General features: G+C 49.1%; 1 protein-coding gene across 1 annotated transcript; it reads right to left on the bottom strand.

Annotated features, from left to right (window-relative positions):
• Nucleotides 1–240: 240 nt before the first annotated feature.
• LOC142818014 (uncharacterized) lies at nucleotides 241–23,165 on the bottom strand. Its single transcript, XM_075896175.1, has 3 exons — nucleotides 23,106–23,165; nucleotides 22,300–22,409; nucleotides 241–405 (listed from the first exon to the last, which is right to left on the bottom strand). The coding sequence occupies exons 1-3, from the start codon at nucleotides 23,160–23,162 to the stop codon at nucleotides 258–260; spliced, it is 315 nt and encodes a 104-aa protein (XP_075752290.1). The 5' UTR covers nucleotides 23,163–23,165; the 3' UTR covers nucleotides 241–257.
• Between the last annotated feature and the right edge of the window lie 680 nt (nucleotides 23,166–23,845).

Here is a 23,845-nt window from a genome sequence, read left to right as displayed (position 1 = left end):
CATGGAATTCGGGGCTTAGGCCAAAAAATACGGCCACTCTCAATGAGAAGGAACAACAATAGTATGACAAGTGTATTGCTGTAGTTGGATTTTGATTGATGTGCTCTATAAACGTACGAAAACACGCAAGTTACAAATTATTGTCTCCCAACTTTTTGCAGGTTAGGGAAAAGTTTTTCCAGCAACATCACTAATCGCCACTAGCATATCAAGTTGAGCAGGACCAGGTAGTCTATTACCTAAGATTAGGTGGAGCTTTATATATAGTCTTGAGTAAAGTTCCTGCAACATGCTCGTGGGCTCACCTGGGCAGAGTTTCGCAGGCACTCGGCGCGATTGAATATTGACTCGTAGCGCACAGCAGCAGCTTCCACGATGGGACACCGAGTGCCAGGCTTCAGTGAGCTGCAGCGATTGCAGCGGAATGTGAAGCGTGCTTTTCTCAACCTTACAATATCGTTCAAGGCCACCACACGATATGAGCAACTGTGCGAGTGACACGAGGCACTTTGTGTTAGTGTCCCTCTCATTTCCATGTTTTATATTTTTTTGCTGTTGCCATTAGGAACATTGCTCTAAAAGAGACGGATTAAGACATGCATGCCTGAGTTGGCGTCCTGCGCAAAAAATATTGAGGTTTCAAAATTAGGTGACGAGACCAGCTTCAATACGAATATAATATTGTCCCGAGGTAGTGACGTGGCCAAAGACAGGAAACTTCGTGTTGGGATTTAACTGTTTATTTGGGCGAACCTGTGCCCAGTAAAGGGAAAGTCTAATTACAGCAGCAGTCTTGCACAGATAGCAGTCTCGGACTGATAGCGGCTAACGCAGCGTCGGCCTTCGATCAACAACTGACAAGCGGCGAAGCGCGTCGGCATTTATACCCTTGCCGTCGAATGTTCTAGCGTTATCGCAGGCGGTGGCGTAGGTTCCAGAACAATCTGTACCGTTCGCACAGTGGGCGTGATCTTATCGAAATGATCTACTACAGTCCGGAACCTTCTCGAAACCTGCAGGCGCGGTTTGCGCCGAGAATCGTGTGGTGTTTCGGAACGATAACAAAAACTTGTGAAATGAAACGTGGCATTGCCCCCCTCTGAAAAAGTCATCGTCCCGATGCTTTAACTAAAGATGAAGATACAATAATGATGAAAGTACAATGAATAAATTACAATACAACAATAATACAAGAAACACTGTTTCAATTTGTTAACGTGCATGAAACGGCTTGAGGCGCGCGACATGGACGACTTCAGGTCGCGATCGGCGTCGTTCAGAGTTCGTGATGCCGTCGGGGACAACCTCGTAATCAAGTGGGCCGAGACGTCGAACCACCTTGTACGGTCCGAAGTACCGTCGCAGAAGCTTTTCACTTAGTCCACGTCGGCGTATCGGCGTCCACACCCAAACACGTTCACCGGGCTGGTATTCCACGAAGCGTCGTCGAAGGTTGTAACGGTGGCTGTTGGTCGTCTGTTGATTCTTGATACGGAGACGCGCAAGTTGTCGGGCTTCTTCGGCGCGTTGAAGGTACTCGCTCACATCGAGGTTTTCTTTGTCGGTGACGTTGGGTAACATGGCATCGAGCGTTGTTGCCGGGCTCCTTCCGTAGACCAATTTGTATGGAGATATCTGCGTCGTCTCCTGCACCGCCGTGTTGTATGCGAAGGTCACATTCGGAAGAATGGCGTCCCACGTCTTGTGTTCGACATCGACGTACATTGACAGCATGTCGGCGATCATCTTGTTAAGCCGCTCGGTGAGGCCGTTGGTCTGTGGGTGGTACGCTGTCGTCCGGCGGTGGTTTGTTTGGCTGTATGCCAAGAACGCTTGAGTTAAGTCGGCAGTGAATGCCGTTCCTCTGTCGGTGATAAGGATCTCCGGGGCGCCGTGACGTAGGACGATATTTTCGACGAAGAACTTCGCTACCTCGGATGCACTGCTTTTTGGCAGGGCTTTTGTCTCGGCGTAGCGGGTGAGGTAGTCGGTAGCTACCACGATCCACTTGTTTCCGAAAGCCGACGTCGGGAACGGCCCCAGTAGGTCCATACCAATCTGCTGGAAAGGTCGGCACGGTGGATCAATTGGCTGCAGACGTCCCGCTGGCCTTGTCGGCGGTGTCTTGCGTCGCTGACAGTCCCGGCATGTCCTCACATAACGAGTGACGTCGGTGGTAAGACGTGGCCAGTAGTACCTTTCTTGTATCCTCGCGAGCGTGCGGGAAACACCGAGGTGCCCTGCCGTCGGATCGTCGTGCAGGGCCTGCAGGAGTTCTGGTCGCAGAGCTGAAGGCACCACAAGTAGGTACTTAGCTCGAAGCGGTGAGAAGTTTTTCTTTTGTAGAAGACCGTTTCGTAGAAAGAACGACGCAAGGGCGCGCTTGAATACCTTCGGGACTTCGGCGGTCCTGCCTTCGAGGTATTCTATTAGGGCTTTAAGTTCCGGGTCGGCCCGCTGTCGTTCAGCGAAGTCGTCGGTAGTTATCGTTCCCAAGAAGTAGTCGTCATCCGAGTCGCCGGGTAGCGGTTGGTCGACAGGCGCACGAGAGAGACAGTCAGCGTCGGAGTGTTTTTTGCTGGACATGTAAATGACAGTAATGTCATATTCTTGAAGTCTCAGGCTCCATCGTGCGAGGCGACCTGAAGGGTCCTTCAAGGCGGCTAGCCAACACAAGGCGTGGTGGTCGCTCACAATTTTGAAGGGCCTGCCATAGGGGTAGGGGCGAAATTTCGACGTAGCCCAGATGATGGCGAGGCACTCCTTTTCTGTTGTGGAATAACTTGCTTCTGCTTTGGATAGTGATCGGCTGGCGTAACTAATAACCCTTTCAAGTCCGTCAGCCCTCTGCACAAGAACGGCGCCAAGACCTACGCTGCTTGCGTCAGTATGTATTTCTTTCTCGGCGAATTCGTCGAAATGGGCAAGTAACGGAGGCGTCTGGAGGCGATGTTTAAGCTCCTGGAAAGCATGTTCCTGTGGCGTTTCCCACTTGAAATCCGAGTCGGCCTTGGTAAGGTTAGTGAGAGGATCGGCGATGCGGGCGAAGTTTTTCACGAACCGCCTATAATAGGCGCACAGGCCCAGAAATCGGCGCACGGCCTTCTTGTCAGTGGGCGGCGGGAAGTCGGCGATGGCGGCTGTTTTCCGTGGATCGGGACGAACTCCAGACTTGCTGATAACGTGCCCCAGAAATGAGAGCTTCTCATACGCAAATCTGCACTTTTCTGGCTTCAGTGTGAGTCAGGACGTCTTGATGGCTTGAAGTACAGCTTCAAGGCGCCGAAGATGCTCGTCGAAACTCGAGGAAAACACGACGACGTCGTCCAAGTACACAAGGCAAGTCTGCCACTTCAATTTTGCCAGTACTGTATCCATAACGCGTTGAAAAGTTGCAGGCGCTGAGCAAAGGCCGAAGGGCATCACCTTAAACTTGAAGAGGCCATCCGGTGTTATAAATGCCGTCTTCCCTCGGTCTCTTTCGTCGACTTCGATTTGCCAATAGCCAGTCTTGGTTTCCATTGACGAGAAGTACTTGGCGTTATGGAGCCGATCAAGTGCGTCGTCTATTCGTGGGAGAGAATACACGTCCTTTCTTGTGATTTTGTTCAGGTGGCGATAGTCGACGCAGAAACGTAGGGTCCCATCTTTTTTCTTCACTAACACCACGGGGGATGCCCACGGACTCTTGGACGGCTGGATAATGTCATCTCGCAGCATTTCATCAACTTGTCTCTTCATTGCCTCACGTTCTCGCGTCGAAACCCTGTACGGTCTCTGACGGAGTGGTCTGGCATTTTCTTCGGTTATGATTCGATGTTTCGTGATTGGGGTCTCGAGCAGAGCAGCGGCCCTCTCTTTGCGAGTGACGCTTGCGAACGTTTGCAGAAATGCGCCGCAGAAGACATCCCATGTTCGGAGCGTGGACTCCCGATTCTCTAGCCAGGTCCTTGCGGTGTCTTCCAGGTAGAAGTACACAAGACGGAGCTTTTCTTCGTTGTCCCAGTGGTTGAGGGCGGCCACACGGTCGTACGTTTCTAGCCAGGTTTCCGGGTCTTCAAACGATGAGCCATGGAACGTTGGTGGTTCCCTGGGTTGATGAATGACGATCGCGGGCTGGGACGCTCCGCTTCTCATTGTCGCTGCAGTCGAGGTCATGGTCTTGGTCTTCCGCACCTTGTCTTGTAGAAGGCCGTACTTCGGTGGGAGAGCTTGCTGTCGGCGGCTCGTTCGCTGCTCTTGGTTGGCGTCGGTGTCTTTTCCGCGACGAGGGCTGGGTTCACTGCTTGACGGGGGCGTCCGGTACATGAACGAAGCAGCACCTCCACCAGATGTCACGAGGTCGTGACGTGGCCAAAGACAGAAAACTTCGTGTTGGGATTTAACTGTTTATTTGGGCGAACCTGTGCCCGGTAAAGGGAAAGTCTAATTACAGCAGCAGTCTTGCACAGATAGCAGTCTCGGACTGATAGCGGTGAACGCAGCGTCGGCCTTCGATCAACAACTGACAAGCGGCGAAGTGCGTCGGCATTTATACAATAGCCGTCGAATGTTCTAGCGTTATCGCTGGCGGTGGCGTAGGTTCCTGAACAATCTGTACCGTTCGCACAGTGGGCGTGATCTTATCGAAATGATCTACTACAGTCCGGAACCTTCTCGAAACCTGCAGGCGCGGTTTGCGCCAAGAATCGTGTGGTGTTTCGGAACGATAACAAAAACTTGTGAAATGGAACGTGGCAATATCTGGATTCCTGCTGCTGGAGCTAAAATCCTGTAAGTAAGACCTGTATATGTGTACAAATGTCAGCTGCCCTCAAACTATAGATTTCCCTAGTTTGCAGCCAACTATTTGTAATAAATGACGCTATACTATATCAGTGCAACAGAATACTATTAGTTTCACAAACGTATTTCATCGTCTCACAGTGCGTCATCTCGCATCACAATATGATACGCGTCTAATGACAAGGGCTAGCGCGTGTTTGCATTATAGGCTTGATGAATGCAATATATTGCCTTCATCAACCCTCTAATGAACATATATCAGTGAGGCTCATAAAACTTATTCAAAAGTCACACGTGTGCTTCACGTAACGCTTTATCATTTACTTGCATGTTAAGCTAACACTAAGGAACTACAACACTCACACCGCCTAAGAAAAATATTATAAAGATTTCTCTCTACACACGAAACGTCACCAGGAAATCGCAATGAGCATGACTGCTTACCAATGCAATTCCCTATTCCGGATACTTCATCTGCTCGTGATCAAAGTAGCGCGATACGCACGAAAAACACAGGACGAAGCTCTTCGTGCATATTTCGCCAGTTTCATCATGAGCCTTCAACAGCATACTCAATCATCCACTACTGTTAATACTGCAGGCAGTCAGAAGTTCGTCTACAGGGGGGGACGGGGGGCACGAAGGCGAGTAACTTGTGCGTTCTGTTTTCGCTGTGTTTGTTCATAAGGGGGGGCTTTGGTAGACAGGCTTCAGTTTGCACAGTGCCGTCCACCGCCCTGAAAAAAGGGCAAAACTCCGGTCGCTCGAACAGCCCACGCTTGCTTGGTTTTCCTATTGCGCACACGAAAACATGTTCCTTGGGGCTCCTATGTCACATTTCACACGCTAAGGGCGCCTCTCCTTCGTCATCCTGGAAAGAAGGCACGAACTGCTGCTGCATTGTGAGCTGCTGCAATAGTTTAAAAATCACGGAGAGCTAGAAATAACTGCTTGTCAAGTTTTCAAAGGCGTCAAGAGTGCAATATGGCAGTTCGCCGATACTTCCGTCACTTTCAAGAATTTTTTGTAATGCACAATATTACCAACTGTTTATGGGACAAACACGATGGTTAGATTCATATAAAAAGGAAGTGCGTTTGTAAACTGAAGCTACAGCAAATGGACAACCACTGTACATTTCAAGCATCAACCACCCATTAGTTAGCTGGTTAAGGTGTTGCGATGCAAGGATCGAAGAAGGGAGTTCAATTACCGCATAAGCCAGCTGCGTTTCCATAGAAGCGAAACGTATACTATGAGCATTATTCATACGCGTCATCTCATAACCATATGTACATACTCATCATCATCAGTCTGACCTGTGTTGTGCGGCAGAGGCTCGGCAAGTAAGAGAGGTGTCTTGCAGCCAAAACGTTGCCTTACAAGTGGTGGAGAGTGCTTTCCGATCCCCTGCTTCTCTCCCTGCAGCGCCTTTTCGTTATCTTCGACAACAAATCATCCCTGGAGCTCCGGTCGGGTCGCCATTAGCGTAGTCAGCCTACGGTCATGTCGCAAGACGAGCACAACAATACGGCTCCATCCACCCCGCCTGCACCCTTGGCCACGCCTTCTTGAACTGTCACCGCCCCTCAAAAAGATCCCCCGATGTTCTCCGGCCTTCGCGGTGAAGACGTTGAAGACTGATTGGATGAGTACGACCGTGTGAGTGCGCTCAACTATTGGCATGATTCTGTGAAGCTGTCCCGTGTACCTTTCTACCTGACGGGTGTCGCTAAGACATGGTTTCTCAACCATCAGCTGGATTTCCCAGAATGGCCTACCTTTAAGCAGCAGCTCTGTCAGATATTTGCCAACCCTTCTGTACGTGCGGACATCGCCAAACGGAAGCTTGCTGAACGTGTCCAGCACTCCGGCGAGTCCTATACATCGTACATTGAAGATGTCCTCGCCCTATGCCGTCGCGTTGACAGCTCGATCGCGGAGCATGACCGCGTTCGCCATTTGCTCAAGGGCATAGGCGCCGTCGCATTTACCCCTCTGGCGGCAAGGAACCCGACCACGGTTGCCGATATGATCAGTACGTGTCAGCGACTCGATGACCTTCAACCTATACGTTTGCAACCTGAAACAGCAGATATCAGGCCAACGCATGACGGTGAGCTCCATGCGTTGATGCGGTCTATGATCCGCGAGGAGCTGCAACTCCAAGCCACCTCGTCATCTTATGAGCTCCGCATGACGCCTTCAGGCAGCCTCCGGAACATTGTGAGGGAGGAACTAGCGTCCATGACGTGTGAGCAAGTCCCGAGCTCGCATACCACTCCAAAGCCGACGTACGCTCAGGTGGTTGCAGCGTCACCTCCTCAGCAATCACCGCAGTATGTATCAACTATGCAGCCTTCACTGAATGTCCTTGCCCAAAGAGCAACGCCTCTTTCGTTTCAAGCCTGGCGTCCATCTCGACCCATTTGCTATTATTGCGGAATACGCGGCCACATCTCACGGTTCTGTCGTCGACGTCAACAAGACAAAAGGCGGGGCTATGGTGACTACGAGAGGGATGAGTTTGGCCCCTCTCCACAACATCGTCACCCATACCAACTTTACCAACGCCGCTCACCCTCTCCGCAGCACTTCGATGCAGCCAGTATCTACAGCTCCTCGCGCTGTCGCTCGCCGTCACCTATGCGCCATTCCTCGTCACCACTTCGCCTGGCTACCACGGCGTCTGATCATCGCCCGGAAAACTAAACAGTGCAGCTTCAGGGGGGAAAGCTGCATTTGGCGGACTGCATCGAACTCCTCCGGAACGCCCCTCAAATGTACTTTCAGTGTGTGTTGAGGGTAGATGGACTGAAGCCTTGGTGGACACAGGTGCATCGCTCTCAGTTATTAGTGTGGACTTGTGTGCCCGTTTGCGCAAAGTGAAGACACCGTATGATGGCCCTCCCCTTCGCTGTGCTAATGCGGTTTTTGTTCAGTCTTCTGGTGTTTGCACGTTACGAGTTTTTATTGAGGGCATCCTTTACCATATACAGCTACTTGTTCTGTCATCGTGTACCAATCCGCTCATTTTATGATGGGACTTTCTCTCCTCAGCTTCAGCCGTGATATCTTGCCGTCAGAGGGTCATTCACATGTCAGATACTGCGCTTTCGTCTGATAACTATACCCATAGCCAGCGTTTCGTCACCACTGATGACTGTTTTATTCTTCCCAGTAGTGAGCATATTCTGACCCTGACATCAGATAAGATCGATACTTGTGATGTGTTCCTAGCACCGTGTGAATGTTACATCTCTGGTGGACTTACCATCACTCCTAGCCTGGTGCGCTTTCGTGATGGCAGAGCATTAGTTACGGCAGTTAACCCCACTTCATTGCCTGTTGCACTGCCCCAAGGCACCAGTGGGGTTTGCTTCACAGATACCGAACCACTTTCTCTGGTGCCCCTTCACGGAGACTCGCCCTCTTTTTCTACGAGTACTGATGACCACGCTGCAACGGGTGCTTTAAAAGCCACAACAAATCCCGATCTCACGTCAGCGCAAAAGCAAGATCTTTTGGGTGTGCTTTAAAAACACAGCGCTTCATTTGATGTATATTCCAAGTTTCTGGGTCGCACTTCTGTCGCCATGCATCAAATTAAAACTGAAGGCAATACAATCGTACGCCGCCGCCCATATCGAGTGTCGTCCGCAGAGCGGAAAATCATCGAGGACAACGTTGCTAATATTGTCGCGCGTGAACAAGAGGGACTTCAGGTAAAGAATACCGCGTAGTCACAGAGGCGCAGGTCAGGGACACCACAACCAAAAAACAAAAGCCTCGGCGAGAGCGCGCTAGCCCAACAACTTCTTCCTCGTTTCTTCTCCTCGATGCGGGCTCGTGCTCGCCGCAGTTCATGGCCAGGTGGCATTATTCCCCCACTGAAAAAAAAGCATCGCCCCGATGCTCGCGCGAATGGTAGTGGATAAGCGGAAGTAAAGCAGACATGCACACTGTGGGCACACTTAAGAAAAAAAAAACAACAACAAAAGAACAAGGCTGAGGTACGGTCCCACTAACGTACGAAGTACGGCTTGAGCCGTACAACGTGAACAATCTCTGGGTAGTGCTTTCGACGCTGGGGTGACATGGTTCCATATGGAACCACCTCATAATTCACGTCACTGATGCGACGCACTACTTTGTAGGGTCCAAAGTAGCGACTCAGGAGCTTTTCGGACAACCCTTGGCGGCGAACCGGAGTCCATACCCAAACTAGATCTCCTGGGTGGTATTCGACCTGTCGATGGCGAAGATTGTAGCGGCGTGCATCTGCAGTTTGTTGTTGCGTAATATGCAGGCGTGCCAACTGTCGAGCTTCTTCGGCAAACTGAGCAAGCTGCTCAGCGTCAGGTGTGAGCGACCCGTCGTAATCGTGTGGCAACATAGCGTCCAACATGGTCTGGACCTCACGCCCATAGACGAGACGGAACGGTGTGAATCGTGTCGTTTCTTGGATGGCAGTGTTGTAGGCGAATGTTACGTATGGAAGGACCTGATCCCACGTCTTGTGTTGAACGTCTACATACATGGACAACATATCGGCGATGGTCTTGTTAAGTCGTTCCGTCAGGCCGTTAGTCTGCGGATGATACGCCGTCGTCTTGCGATGGCTCGTGAAGCTTAGCTTGAATACATCGTCAATGAGCTGAGCCGTGAAAGCTGTTCCGCGATCAGTGATGACGCAAGACGGGGCGCCATGGCGAAGAACGATCTGTTCGACGAAAAACTGGGCAACATCGGAAGCTGTAGCTCGTTGCAGGGCTCTTGTCTCGGCGTATCTCGTTAGATAATCTGTCGCTACAACTATCCATTTGTTACCGGCAGATGACAGAGGAAACGGCCCCAGTAAATCCATGCCTATTTGATCGAACGGCGACCTTGGTGGTGTGATTGGTTGCAGCAGGCCTGCAGGCTTCAGTGGCGGAGATTTGCGGCGTTGACATTCACGGCAGCTTTTCACATATCTCTTGACGTACATAGCAAGTCTCGGCCAGTAGTACGCCTGTTGAACTCTGGCGAGAGTTCGTGAAGAACCTAGATGCCCGGATGTGGGTTCGTCGTGGCAGGCCAGAAGAATGTCGTCTCGCATGTCAGATGGGACCACTAGCAAGTAGGCTTTTCCATTGCCGTTCGAGTTTGATTTATACAAGACACCGTTCCGCAGGCAGAACGAAGAGAGATTGCGAGAGATGTGCCGAGGTACGGGTGTGTTGCGTCCTTCTAGTTGGTCAATGATTGCGCGAATCTCGACGTCATCGTGTTGTCGTGCGATCAAGTCTGTTGCAGTGAGGACTCCGAGAAAGCCGCAGTCATCGTCATTGTCGGGATCACAAACTCCGGTAGGTGCACGTGACAAGGAATCAGCATCTTCGTGCTTGCGGCCTGATTTATAGACAATGGTAAGGTCAAACTCTTGCAAACGAAGGCTCCATCGTGCCAGACGCCCAGACGGGTCTCGTAAATTGGCTAACCAGCACAATGAGTGATGATCAGTAACTACTTTAAAGTGACGACCGTAGAGGTAAGGCCTGAATTTCATAGTGGCCCACACTACTGCTAGGCACTCTTTCTCCGAGGTGGAATAGTTCATCTCGGCGCGAGACAGGGCACGGCTGGCGTAAGCTATCACGCGCTCGGTGCCTTCTTGATGTTGGACAAGCACGGCGCCGAGACCTACATTGCTCGCGTCGGTATGAACTTCCGTGGCAGCATCCTCGTCGAAGTGAGCAAGAACTGGTGGTGCCTGCATACGCTCACGTAGATCGATAAAAGCCGCGTTCTGTTCTTCATTCCAAACGAATGGTACGTCGTCACGTGTGAGACGAGTCAGAGGCTCGGCAATTCTAGAAAAATTGGCGATGAAGCGACGATAGTAGGCGCACAGACCGAGGAAGCGGCGTACTGCTTTCTTGTCACGGGGAACGGGAAAGGAGGCTACGGCGGTTGTCTTGTCGGGGTCAGGTCGAACACCGTCTGCGCTCACAACATGCCCCAGAAATTTAAGTTCTTTATAGCCAAAGTGGCATTTTTCTGGCTTCAGCGTGAGGTTCGCAGAGTGGAGTGCTTCCAGAACAGCCTGCAGACGTTTCAAGTGTTCCTCGAAAGTGACCGAAAATACGACGACATCATCGAGATAAACTAAGCAGGTGTTCCACTTCAGACCGGTAAGAACAGTGTCCATCATTCTTTGGAATGTCGCTGGTGCAGAACACAGGCCGAAGGGAAGCACCTTGAATTCATACAGGCCGTCCGGTGTAACAAAAGCAGTTTTTTCTCGGTCTCTTTCATCAACCTCAATCTGCCAGTATCCGCTTTTCAAGTCTATGGATGAAAAATACCTTGCTCGCCGTAGTCTGTCTAGTGAATCATCGATGCGTGGCAGAGGATACACGTCTTTTTTTGTCACGTCGTTCAGCTTTCTGTAGTCCACGCAGAAACGCAACGTTCCGTCCTTTTTCTTTACAAGAACGACTGGCGATGACCATGGACTATTGGACGGCTGTATAACATCATCCTGAAGCATCTCTTCGACTTGAGCATTGATCGCGTCACGTTCTTTGGCAGAAACTCGGTAGGGTTGTTGCTTTATGGGCGAGACATCGGTGTGTATAATAATCCGGTGTTTCATAAGGGGCGTTTGACGCACCTTTGAGGATGAAGCGAAACACTCTTGAAATTCAAGCAACAGCTCCTGCAGCGCTGTGCGTTCTTTCTGCGTGAGGCTCGAATTGATGTCCACCTTTTCAAGAGCCTTAGAAACGCCGGTCGATGTCGATTGTAGCCCACTATTTATTGATGCGGCAGAAAAACATTCAGCAACGTCTTCGATGGGGTAGGCGAAAGCGATAGCGGTGCGTCGAAACAGGTGCCGCTGCTCATTACTAAAATTTGTCACAAGCAGCGTGGCACGTCTGTCGTGAAGCGTAATGAGGCTGCGGGCTGCGCAGACACCTATGCTAAACAAAAGTGTCAAGTTGCCTTCGGCGACTGCCTCACCGTCACGTATCTCGTCACACACGACTTCAACCAGGATGCTTGAACGTGGAGGCAACGTGATTATGTCGGCCGAAACACGAAGCGAACTGAGATGGCTGTCATCAGGCTTTTCTGCTTTGTCTGTAGAGAACGTCACTGTGCGCTGTCGGAGGTCAATGATAGCGCCGTATTCACGTAAAAAGTCGACGCCTAGGATGAGGTCTCGGGAGCATTCAGGAAGTATAAGGCAGCTGCAGAGAAATGTGCGTTTGCGAATGCCGACTCTAATCGTGCAGATACCGAGAGGGGTGACGACGTGCCCGCCGGCTGTACGGATTCGTGTCTCGTACCACGGCGTACCCACTTTCTTGAGATGCGTCGCCAGTTTTCTGCTCATGATGGAGTAGTCGGCCCCTGTGTCTAATAAAGCTGTAATATCGTGGCGGCCGTCGAGCACTACAGGTATATCTAGGGAAAGTCGGCTTTCTGATTCGGGAGCTGTCGTCGTTGAACCACTGCTGGTACGTACTCGCATGGATTGGGGCCCTTGTTCGTGTCGTTTATCAGCGGCCCCGCCCCCGAAGGTCGCTGTCGTTAGTTTTCCCGCCTAGGGCTGAGCGGCCGTGCTGGCGCCGCCCCTGGGTAGTTCGGGACACTTGACGAAGACCTTCTTGGAGATGGTGATCGTGACTGGCGCCGCGGGAGCAGTGGCATGCGCTGCTCGGACAGGTACTCCTCAATCGCTCTGGGTCTTTCGCCAAATCTTGGCCTGGGTGAGTCGACGGCGAAACCCTGAAGTCCGAGGCGACGGTACTGGCATTCGCGGTACACGTGTCCGGCTTCGCCACAGTGGTAGCACAGCGGCCGCCTGTCCGGTGTGCGCCATACGTCCGATTTCCGCGGGAGGAGCTGCCGATTCTCGAAATGCTGGACTGGTTGAACTGCTGGGAGTGGATCGCGATGTGCAGGGTGTACGAAACGGCGTGGAGGAGCGTAACGACTCGCAGCTTCGGCGTACGATGCAGGAGCGACGTAACAGCTCACAGCCTCGGCATAAGATGCACGGTGAGGCTCGATCGGTACAGGCGGGGAAGCATCGTTGGACAGCGGGACTTGCAAAGCCTGCTGTACTTCACGCCTGATGAGGCTGGAGATGGATCCCGCAGCAGGTGGAGGCGGCCCGTGAATCTTCTGCAGCTCGTCGCGTACCACCGATCTGATGAGGTCGCAGAGAGCTTCGAGATTGACGTTACTCCCCGCAACTCCAATCTGGTCCACCGGCGAGGCAACATTCACGTGGCGGTCGTACACAGCTGATCGCTGCTGCAGCATGTTTTCCATTGTCGTTGCTTCAGTTAAAAACTCTGCCACAGTATTCGGGGGACTTCGCACGAGACCAGCGAAGAGTTGCTCCTTAACTCCTCGCATTAGGTGGCGCAACTTCTTGTCTTCTCCCATACCTGGGTCAGCGCGACGGAAAAGGCTCGTCATGTCCTCCACGTACGCCATCACGCTCTCGTTCGGCATTTGGATGCGTGATTGGATGGCCCGTTCCGCTCGTTCACGGCGATGGGGGTCAGCGTAACTTGCCAGCAGCTGACGGCAAAACATCGTCCACGACGAGAAGGGTTCGCGGTTCTCGTACCAAGTACGAGCTCCGTCCTCAAGGCTGAAATATACATTCCGCAGCTTGTTGGCGTCGGTCCATTCGTTGAAAGCCGCAACGCGTTCAAAGTGAGCCAACCAGTCCACAACATCCTCCAACATGGAGCCACGGAACACCTTCGGCACTCGTGGCTTCTGCAGCGTGTAATTAGCCATCGGAATATTTTCCGTACCGCTCTGGGGTGGTGCAGTTGATGCCATCTCCGGTAGAGGTTCACGCTCGGGGGACAATCCTCGGATTCTCCGGCTGGCCCGGTGGACAGGTGTTGCGACTGCGGGTATAGGGCTCCCAGGAGGCGTTTGGATCATTGACTGGGAATACCCAGCGACTCCACCAGTTGTCGCGCGTGAACAAGAGGGACTTCAGGTAAAGAATACCGCGTAGTCACAGAGGCGCAGGTCAGGGACACCACAACCAAAAAACAAAAGCCTCGGCGAGAGCGCGCTAGCCCAACAACTTCTTCCTCGTTTCTTCTCCTCGATGCGGGCTCGTGCTCGCCGCAGTTCATGGCCAGGTGGCAATATGCTCAAACGATATGTTATCCGGCCTTCGTCCAGCTCGTGGTCATCGCCTTGTGGTGCTAGTCCGAAAGGATGGTTCGGTGCGATTCTGCGTCGATTATCGAGCTCTTAATAAGATCACGCGCAGAGACGTCTACCCGATGCCACGAGTCGACGCGCACTTGACTCTCTGCAAGGCGCTGAATTTTTCTCCAGCCTCGATTTACGGTCTGGTTATTGGCAAATACCTATGCACGAAGCGGACAAAGAAAAAACTGCCTTTGCAACACCAGACGGGCTGCACGAATTCAACGTCATGCCATTCGGTTTATGTAACGCTTCTGCCAGGTTCGAACGCATGATGGACACAGTTCTACGCGGCCTAAAATGAAAATCATGTCTCTGCTATTTTGATGACATCGTCATTCTCTCATCTTCTTTTCGTCAGCATCTTGATTGTTTGGACGAAGTTTTGACGTGTATTTCCAGTGCTGGACTTCAGCTAAACACAAAAAATGCCATTTCGCCAACAAGTTGGGCCACCTTGTCAGCAAAGAGGGCGTTTGTCCGGATCCTCACAAGCTTGCTGCCGTGATACGCTTCCCTCGGCCAGAAAATCAGAAACACCTACAAAGTTTCCAGAGACTGGCATCCTACTTCCGCCGCTTCATTAGTCATTTTGCTGCCATCGCGTTGCCACTTCACAAGCTGCTGACATCCGGATCAACTTTCGCTTGGAACGACGACGGTGAGCGTGCCTTTCAAGCCCTCGAGAATGCTTTAACGTCTGACCCAGTTATGTGTCATTTCGACGAGAACGCACCTACATGTCTGCACACCGACGCGAGCGGCCATGGCATTGGTGCAGTTCTTCTACAGCGGGATGCCACTGTACGGGAAAGAGTTATAGCGTATGCTAGTTGTGCTCTTACGGCTGCGTAACAGAACTACACCATAACTGAGCAGGAGTGCCTCGCTGTGGTTTGGGCCATACAAACATTTCGACCGTATCTTTACGGACGCCACTTCACAGTGATTACAGACCACCAAGCCTTGTGCTGGCTATCGACACTGAGAAACTTGTCTGGTCGCCTCGGTCGTTGGGTGCTCCGCCTGCAAGAGTACGATTTTGACGTCATCTATAAGTCTGGCAAAAGACACCAAGATGCAGATGCTCTCTCTCGCTGCCCCCTTCCACTGTCATCATCAAGTACGTCAGCTGATTGCTCGTCTGGTGGGCAAGGCACTGCGTCACCCCTCACATTATCACACCTTACGGTTATCGAAACGCCGGCTTCAAATCGCTACACCGAGTTCGCCACACGCCAGCGTGATGATCCATAGTGCAATCGCATTATCCAACGCCTAAATGGCACATCAACTACTCCTAATGCTAGATTGCGCCGACAACTACGGCAATTTAAGCTCGATAAGAATGTGCTCCATCATTACGTTTACACTACTGATGGACACCGCTGGGTTCCAGTACTTCCGCGTTCTCTACGTCATCAAGTCCTCGAAGCCTTTCACGACGACCCATGTGCAGGCCACTTGGGATTTCACAAAACACAAAGCTGCATCAGAAACCGTTTCTTCTGGCGAGGCATCTCTACCTTTGTGGCCAAGTACGTTGCATCTTGCCATCTGTGTCAACAGCGGAAGCGACCAACTTCGTCTCGTGCTGGCCTTCTGCAACCTATCCCGTGTCCCGAGACTCCTTTTGCCATCATTGGCATAGACCTACTCGGAACTCTCCCCATCACGCCAGCAGGTAATCGTTGGATTGTGACTGCTGTCGACCACCTGACAAGGTACGAAGAGACTGCTGCACTACGCACAAGTTCTGCTTCAGACGCCGTAGACTTCTTTCTCAACGCCTTTGTATTGCGTCACGGTGCACCTCGCGTTCTCCTGAGTGATCGCGGCAAGACGTTCCTGTCCACCATAATCGAAACCCTGCTCACAACCTGTGGTACAGTACATAAGACGACGTCAGCCTACCACCCCCAAACTAATGGGCTGACAGAGAGATTTCATCGGACACTAATAGACATGCTGTCGATGTAGATCGCACCAAACCACGACAACTGGGATACCATTTTGCCTTTTGTGACGTTTGCCCACAACACCACTGTTCAAATAACTACTGGCTACTCACCTTTTTACCTCGTGTACGGCCGTTCACCGGCATTCACCATCGACATCACTTTCCTTAATGTGCCAACCAACGCCTCCGCAACCGTATCAGAGCAGTTCATCACAAGGCTCGAAGATTGTCGGCAACGAGCTCGCCTTAATACAGAAGCTAATCAGCAAGACCGCAAGCAACGCTGCGACAGCTCTCATCCTGACGTCTCCTTCAGTCCGGGGGATGAAGTGTTGCTTTGGACGCCCATTCGTACTCCAGGATTGTGTGACAAGTTTCAGTCACGCTTCATTGGGCCCTATACAATGAATGAACAAACGTCCCCAGTGAACTATCGTGTCACTCCCACCGACCTTTCTTCGGATCATCGCTGTCGTGGTTCGGAGATTGTCCACCTATAACGTCTGAAGCCATTCGTTCGACGTTCCGTTTCCGTCTAAGACGCGTCCTGGCTGGCTGCTCACGCGTGGGTGGGAAATAGGTGTGAACATTAGTCATACGCGTCATCTTACCACATGTACATACTCATCATCATCAGTCTGACCTGTGTTGTGGGGCAGAGGCTCGGCAAGTAAAAGAGGTGTCTTGCAGCCAAAACGTTGCCTTAAAATACTAACACCAGTGTGCTTAGATTTAGGCGTAAGAATGGCAGAGAAGGCCTGTTGGTTTAGGATAGTCGAAGCGTAAGCTAGGATAACGCTCAATGTGAACAGAAGTGGGGCTTGGTGTATGCGCACCTTTTGTCCGTTGTCATCGTATCATGTCATCGTTGTTGTCATTGTTGTCATCGTATCAATATCACAATATAGCCGTTTCGCACTTGTTACGGTACAAGACGCAGTATCTGGCTAGTTCATGCCGTTTTGTGTGCTTTCACAATATTTCACCTATCGCAGTTTCATACTCGCAACAAAACAACACTATCTCGTTAGATAGCGTTGTTTTTGGTGGTTTCACGACGCTACCTAGCTTAAACTAGCATAACTCAACCTAACCTAACCTACGCACTTCTATCGTTAGAAATTGTTTTACTCGCTACATTACAATGCTTTCTGCAACATTACAACGGTTTAATGCGCTTTCACATTAGATATCGCAGTTTCCGACTTGTAATGGTGAAAAACACTGCATCTCACTAGCTGACATTGTTCAAGGCGGTTTTATGACGCTTTATATCTTAACCTAACCTAACCTTCGCACTTGTATCTAAAAACGCTCTATTACACTGTTTCATTCACAATTAAGGTATTTGCATGACCTCAGAGTTTTTCAGCAACTTAGTATAGTACAGAACGCTGTATCTCGCTAAATGACATCGTTCTTTAAGGTTTCACGATGCTTGCATGCGCTTTCACGAGAATAACACAATATAGCAGTTTCGCACTTGTAACGGTACAAGACGCAGTACGTGGCTAGTTCATGCCGTTTTGTGTGCTTTCACAATATTTCACCTATCGCAGTTTCGTACTCGCAACAAAACAACACTATCTCTTTAGATGACGTCGTTTTTGGTGGTTTCACGGCGCTACATAGCTTAAACTAATATAACTCAACCTAACCTAACCTTCGCATTTCCATCGTTAGAAAATGTTTTCTCAGTTGGCCGGAATCAGTCTGGAGTCTTACACTATGGCGTCCCTCCTTATGCTATGGTTTTGCCACGAAAAGTATTATATCCTCACATGCACCTGAGCCACGGGCGGTATACAACCGCTGCTATGAATACGAGCTGAAAAAAAAACGAAAGCAGCAATACCATTTTCGAAGGTTTTCTGAAATCAGGCTTGGTTAGCAGAGGCGAATCTCGATGTAACCATGAACATGTTCGATCCTAGTGGGTATTGTACGTTATGAAGGTCAAGCGAACTGTCAAAACAACTAAGGCAACATTTTATTCGGCAAGCACGCTGCGTCATCAGTCTTGGATATTATTCGAAACGAAACATGAGCTGCAGGATACATACATCGTCAAAGCGGCGTAAAATGCTTTTTAAATGCGAAGCATTTCTTAGCGAACTTCGGTGACTTTGAGCGTATCTATCTATCTATCTATCTATCTATCTATCTATCTATCTATCTATCTATCTATCTATCTATCTATCTATCTATCTATCTATCTATCTATCTATCTATCTATCTATCTATGTATCTATCTATCTATCTATCTATCTATCTATCTATCTATCTATCTATCTATCTATCTGTCTACCTTCCTGTCTGTCTATCTATCTATCTATCTATCTATCTATCTATCTATCTATCTATCTATCTATCCATCTATCTATCTATCTATCTATCTATCTATCTATCTATCTATCTATCTATCTATCTATCTATCTAGCCGCCTACGACATTTAGCTTTCCTGGCCGTGTCGATAATGGTATCTATGCTATACTAAGTATGGCATAAATCACTGCATGAAAAACATATTTGACTAGTCACAACTTGAAAATCACGATATGTAGTGAAGAATGTCATTATTTACATTTCATGGTCCTGCAGCTCTTGCGGTGGTTTCGTCCACATGACATACTGCAAAACTGGATGGTATGACATGATTGCGTGACGAACACAAGCGACCAACCCTAACATGAAAATCATGACATGCTAGTCATGTAACGACATGACCACATAACACGCTCTTGATGCATTTGCGGCCGTTTCGCTAGTGCCACATACACCAAACTAGGTATTACAGTACGTGAATGAATGACAAAAGTATGTGACTGGTGCAAACAGGATAATCATGAGAGGCGTGTCATGCAACAACATGACTACATGGGACGCTCATAATGCGCTGACGGCCACTTTGATACCTTCACTTATACCAAATTTGGTATTATATCACGTGAATGGATGACGAAGCTATGATACTGGTGCAAACATGACAAACCTGATATGCGTATCATGTAACAACATGGCTACATGCTACGCTCATGATGCGCTCGTGGCTGTTTCGCTAGCTTCACATGTACCAAACTCAGCATTACGCGACGTGAACGGACGACATAGGTAAATGACACATTCAAACATATTAATCACGATATGCTTGTCATGTAACAACATGACCACATGCCACACTGATGATGCGCTCGCGGCCGTTTCGCTAGCTTCACATATGCCAAATTTAGTATTACGTGACGCCAATAGGTGACAACGGTATGTGAATGGTACAAACATGATAATCATGAGATGAATGTCATGTGAGAAGATGACTACATGTCACAGTCATGGCGCCAAAACATTTCGACGTGACGCGGTGCACGTGCTCGCCGGCGTTCGTTTCGTCGCGTCACGCTAGCGTTGCCACGGCAGGCGCTGGTCCTGCCATATGCTCGCAGGTGTGCGCAACGCTGAGTTGCTTTGACGCTGCGCGTTTCAGCGCACCCGGCGTCCCACCGTCACGAAAAGAGGGAGACGCAGTGTTGTCACGGTAACCAATCGGCGCGAAATGCAGCATGTCGTATTACGCGCTGGTTGCCGTCGGGTCGTGCTGATCAACATTGGTCGCGCCTGGGGTCAGACTATAAACTGCTCGCGTTTTTCTAACGTAGCGTCACTGTGCCCGGCGTGCGTGCGTCAATGTTACATTGGAGTATATTGGGCCTTTTATGATGTGCTGGTGGCCGTTTTGCTGGCTCCACATTTACCAAATTTGGTGCTACGTAACGTCAATGGATGTCGAAATATATGACTGGTGCAAACATGATAATCATGACACGCGTGTCATGTAAGAACATGACAACAAACCATGCTCATAGCGTGGTCGCGGCCGTTTCGCTAGCTCCACATATACTTAATTTCGTATCACGTGACGTGAATAGAGGACGAAGCTAAACGACACATTCAAACATGATAATCATGACACGAAAGTTATGTGCGGCATTATTTATCTCCACCTCGTAACGTTGTGTTGATTTTAAAGTGACATATGAACATTTCTCATTTGTTCTTCGCATATCATCGATTCCCACTGTACGTGGGATCTGCCAATTTTGTGCTCATCATCATGCTTTTTTTTGAAGTTTTGAAGTTTATTCAGTACAATAGAGTGCAAGTAAAAAGTTGATATAATACAGAAGGAGGTCCCAAACTAAAAACTGTCAAAGAGACCTCCCGTGAATTCATGTATAAAAATATAGAACAAAAATTGGCAACTAAGGAAAAAACAGCAAGCAAATAAAACAAAATGAACAAAATGAAAATTATAATGGAAGTTATGGTAGTTCAAAATATTTATATGTAAGTGATAAAACCGGAGATAAATAATTGGAAAAAATGACTAAAAGGAAGTTTTAAAAAATCCATACGGCGTTGTTATCCTCCGATGAAAACCACGGCAAAAGGAAACTCATATGAAACTGAACACTGCGCATTTCAATGGTCCAAGCGACTCAAAGGGCCGACGTAGGTTTATGCTCTTCATACTCATCTATTTAAAGCTTCACCACAAACTTGGCATCCAAGAAATCAAATACCGAGCACTCTATACAAACGCACGTGAAAGCATGGTGGTATGGCATCAGCCCTGAGAAGACATGACTGCCACAGCAAATTAGTGTTTTACCGGTAACATACTCACAGAATTTGCACCACCACCTCAATATTATTGTCATAGCATTAAGGCTGTTGACCATAGACACGCACATTGCACTCGCTGAAACACATCCTCTTTGATGACTTAATTTCTCGGTCCCGCAAAGGCTGTCGACGAATCGCTCTTGGTTCACGAGAGCTTGACGCCACAAACAGATTTTTATATGTCGCAAATATTCTGAAACCTATTTAAATTATTATATTGATTGATATGTGGGGTTTAATGTCCCAAAACAACGATATTATTATGAGGGATGCCGCAGTGGAGTGCTCCAGAAATTTTGACCACCTGGGGTCCTTTAACGTGCACCAAAATCTGAGCACACGCATTTTCGCTTCTATTGAAAATAGAGCCGCCACAGCCGGGATTTGATCCCGTGACCTGCGGGTCAGCAGCCGAGTACCTTAGCCACTAGACCACCGTGCTGGGTCAAACCTTTTAAGATTATACCTCGAAGCGGCCACATACAAAACATTTGGTTTGTATAATTTTAAATGGTCAGTTGCATCAGTGTTTAGCAACGATAACAGTATGGTGACATGTGCATCGCTGTACATAGCCTCGATCACCAAGGCGGAATGTTTTGTCATTATTATTGAAATCAATGCGCTGGAACAGAAAGATGAACCACAGACAATTATTCTCTCCGACTCGCACGAAGCGCGCCGTTACTTTTTAACAGGGCGCCTTTCAATAAAAATGGGCAAATTAGTAGGCAGGAGAATAACGAACAAATAAAGGGTGATCTGGTGTACAGTACACGCAGGCCTACAGGGGAACTAAAGTGTCGACGCTTTTGCTCGAGGGCTCACGAACCGAGCAGAGTCTCGACAGCACTTTCGATCCTTTGAAACCCTCCAGAAGGAAGCTATCGAAGAGGATACCGACTCTACAAGAATGGCCCCTCGCGAAATTCTTGCTAACCAACGAGGCCCGCGATAAAAATACAGCTCCTCCCACAAATACTTTGAAGGGGACGATGCAATTGACCTCCGCATATTTCAAACGGGAGCCTTTCTCAACCTTCAATGTTTTTTCAACGCTGTATGGGCATGCCTGTCCGTCTTGTGGCTCGTCATCACTCTACCGCATTTCGTGGGGATACCTAAACGGACCACCAAGTTTACATACCTTTTCAAGTCAGCACAAGCTCTTATAACTTCGATGAATGGGAGGCACAGCTCGCCAGCTGTTACCCAGAGGTGCAGCTTGCACTTCTGCGTCACGTCAGGCAGGCTGCAGCAGCCAGTAAAGCCCTGAACTTGAGGCCCCACCCACCAAGCTCATGAGCCCTGTCCCAAGCCCTTGCGAAAATAGTTTTTCCTTCCTTCCTTCTGAAACCTTGGAGGAATTCACAGGGGAGGCTGCACGTGCAGGGTGACGAGACAACCGCGCGTGCAGAGCACGTGAACGAGTTGAGGGAGCACACTCATAATGCGGGAATGGGGTGACGCACGCCGCTGTGCCACCTGGCCAAGGTTGGGTGGCTGGTGAAAGTTTTGGAGAAAGGAACTCCACCCCCCCTCTCTTGCGTCCCCCGCTTGCATCGCCCCTGGTAGAAGTCTTTCTTTTAGCAATCTGGCAACCACCCTTCCAGCAGGACCAGGTTGTACTCACCTCGGGAGCACACTGATGGTGAAGTTCGACGGTCGCAGCAGCCAGTACTCGTCGCTGGTCTGGATAAACGCCGGAATGGGCCACGGCTCTCGGTATGACGGGACATCACCCTGCGTGCGTGCAACGTAGTGTTGAGTTGTGACAGCTGGTATGGTGTGTGCCATTGCAGTGGGAGCAGATTGTGTGGTACGATAGATGGCCAATTTTTTTTAACTCGTTGCTCTTACAAGACACAACCAAATCAATTCGACAGACAGTTGAGCCCGGGAAGACAAAGGAGGCATCAACTTTTCTCATTAACAGCGGTGTAATAAGTAAGACTTAAATTAAATTGAAATTCATACTTGATAAACAGTTATCTCATCCGTCGGCAGGATAAGTACTCAACATCTTCGATATACGCGACTGATTACGCAACCTTATGAGCTGTGATGGAAGTCACTTTCTCGTCCACTTCAATTGGAGTATGTATTCTGTAACACTGCCAGTGAACACAGATGCTTCTATTACTCCAATAAACAGGAATAATTGAGGACATATTGACCCAAAACATTCATTGGACAATTCTTGTTTTGTCAGACGCATAAACCAAATTTTTTATATAAGCAAGAAAAGGAAGGTGTGCACTTCGAGTACGCCTGATTCGCGGCCTTTTTGATGAAGCATCCTAGTCATTATTACGTTGATCAGCTACAAAATATTCCGAATAAGTGATTAAAAGATCCTATTTAATTTGTATTCTCCTATTACAAAGAAATCAAAATTGCACCATTTACCAAGCAGCCTGTTTCGTGAGTTTGACTTACACGAGCGAAGGCTGACACAACTCCCCTTGAGGAAAGCAGAAGTGCCAGTAATAACATCTTGAATCTGCAGTATGCAAATTAAAAAAATAAGGATTGCTTACCATACAGTTACGACACATTGAAATGGTATGCTCGAGACGCTGAAAGCGAACACACTGCAACGGCATCCGTGTTGAGAACAGTATTAAAAAATATATTCAGAATATTCTTTGTATACAGTCTATTCTTTTAAGAAAATAAATTAAAAATGCACTTAGAAGGTGGTCCAGTGGCTATGGTACCAGACTGCTAACCAGAAAGTAACAGGATTGAATTCCGGCCAATGCCGTCGCATCCTCTAAACAGCGAAGAATTCTCGAGGCTCGCATTTTTCATTTAGGTGAACAATAAACAAGGCCAGGTGGCTTAAATTTTTGGAGACGTTATCTACGGCATTCTTCATAATCACATCATTGTTTTGGGACAATAAACTGGTATCATTGTTATTCTTTCTACTTCATTCGAACTCTCCAAAACAACCATTTACCTCACACTGCCTGAAAGAAGAAAATTTCAGTGTCGGACTTGAGAGTCACACGTTCGTCGGCCAATCATACTCGATCCTACTCAAAAGTTTTATTCTATCACCCTATGTGACGCCATTTCGAAGACACTGCTGCTATGCGTCTGCGCATGCGCAATCCCTGAGTGATGACGATATATTTTACGTGCATATATTTATAAATAGGCTTGCAGTCGGC

Source organism: Rhipicephalus microplus, chromosome 5, assembly GCF_043290135.1.
Source record: "Rhipicephalus microplus isolate Deutch F79 chromosome 5, USDA_Rmic, whole genome shotgun sequence".
In the NCBI taxonomy this organism is placed as follows: Eukaryota; Metazoa; Arthropoda; class Arachnida; order Ixodida; family Ixodidae; genus Rhipicephalus; species Rhipicephalus microplus.
Note: the sequence above shows the minus strand (reverse complement) of the source record. Positions and strands in the feature narration are given on the sequence as shown.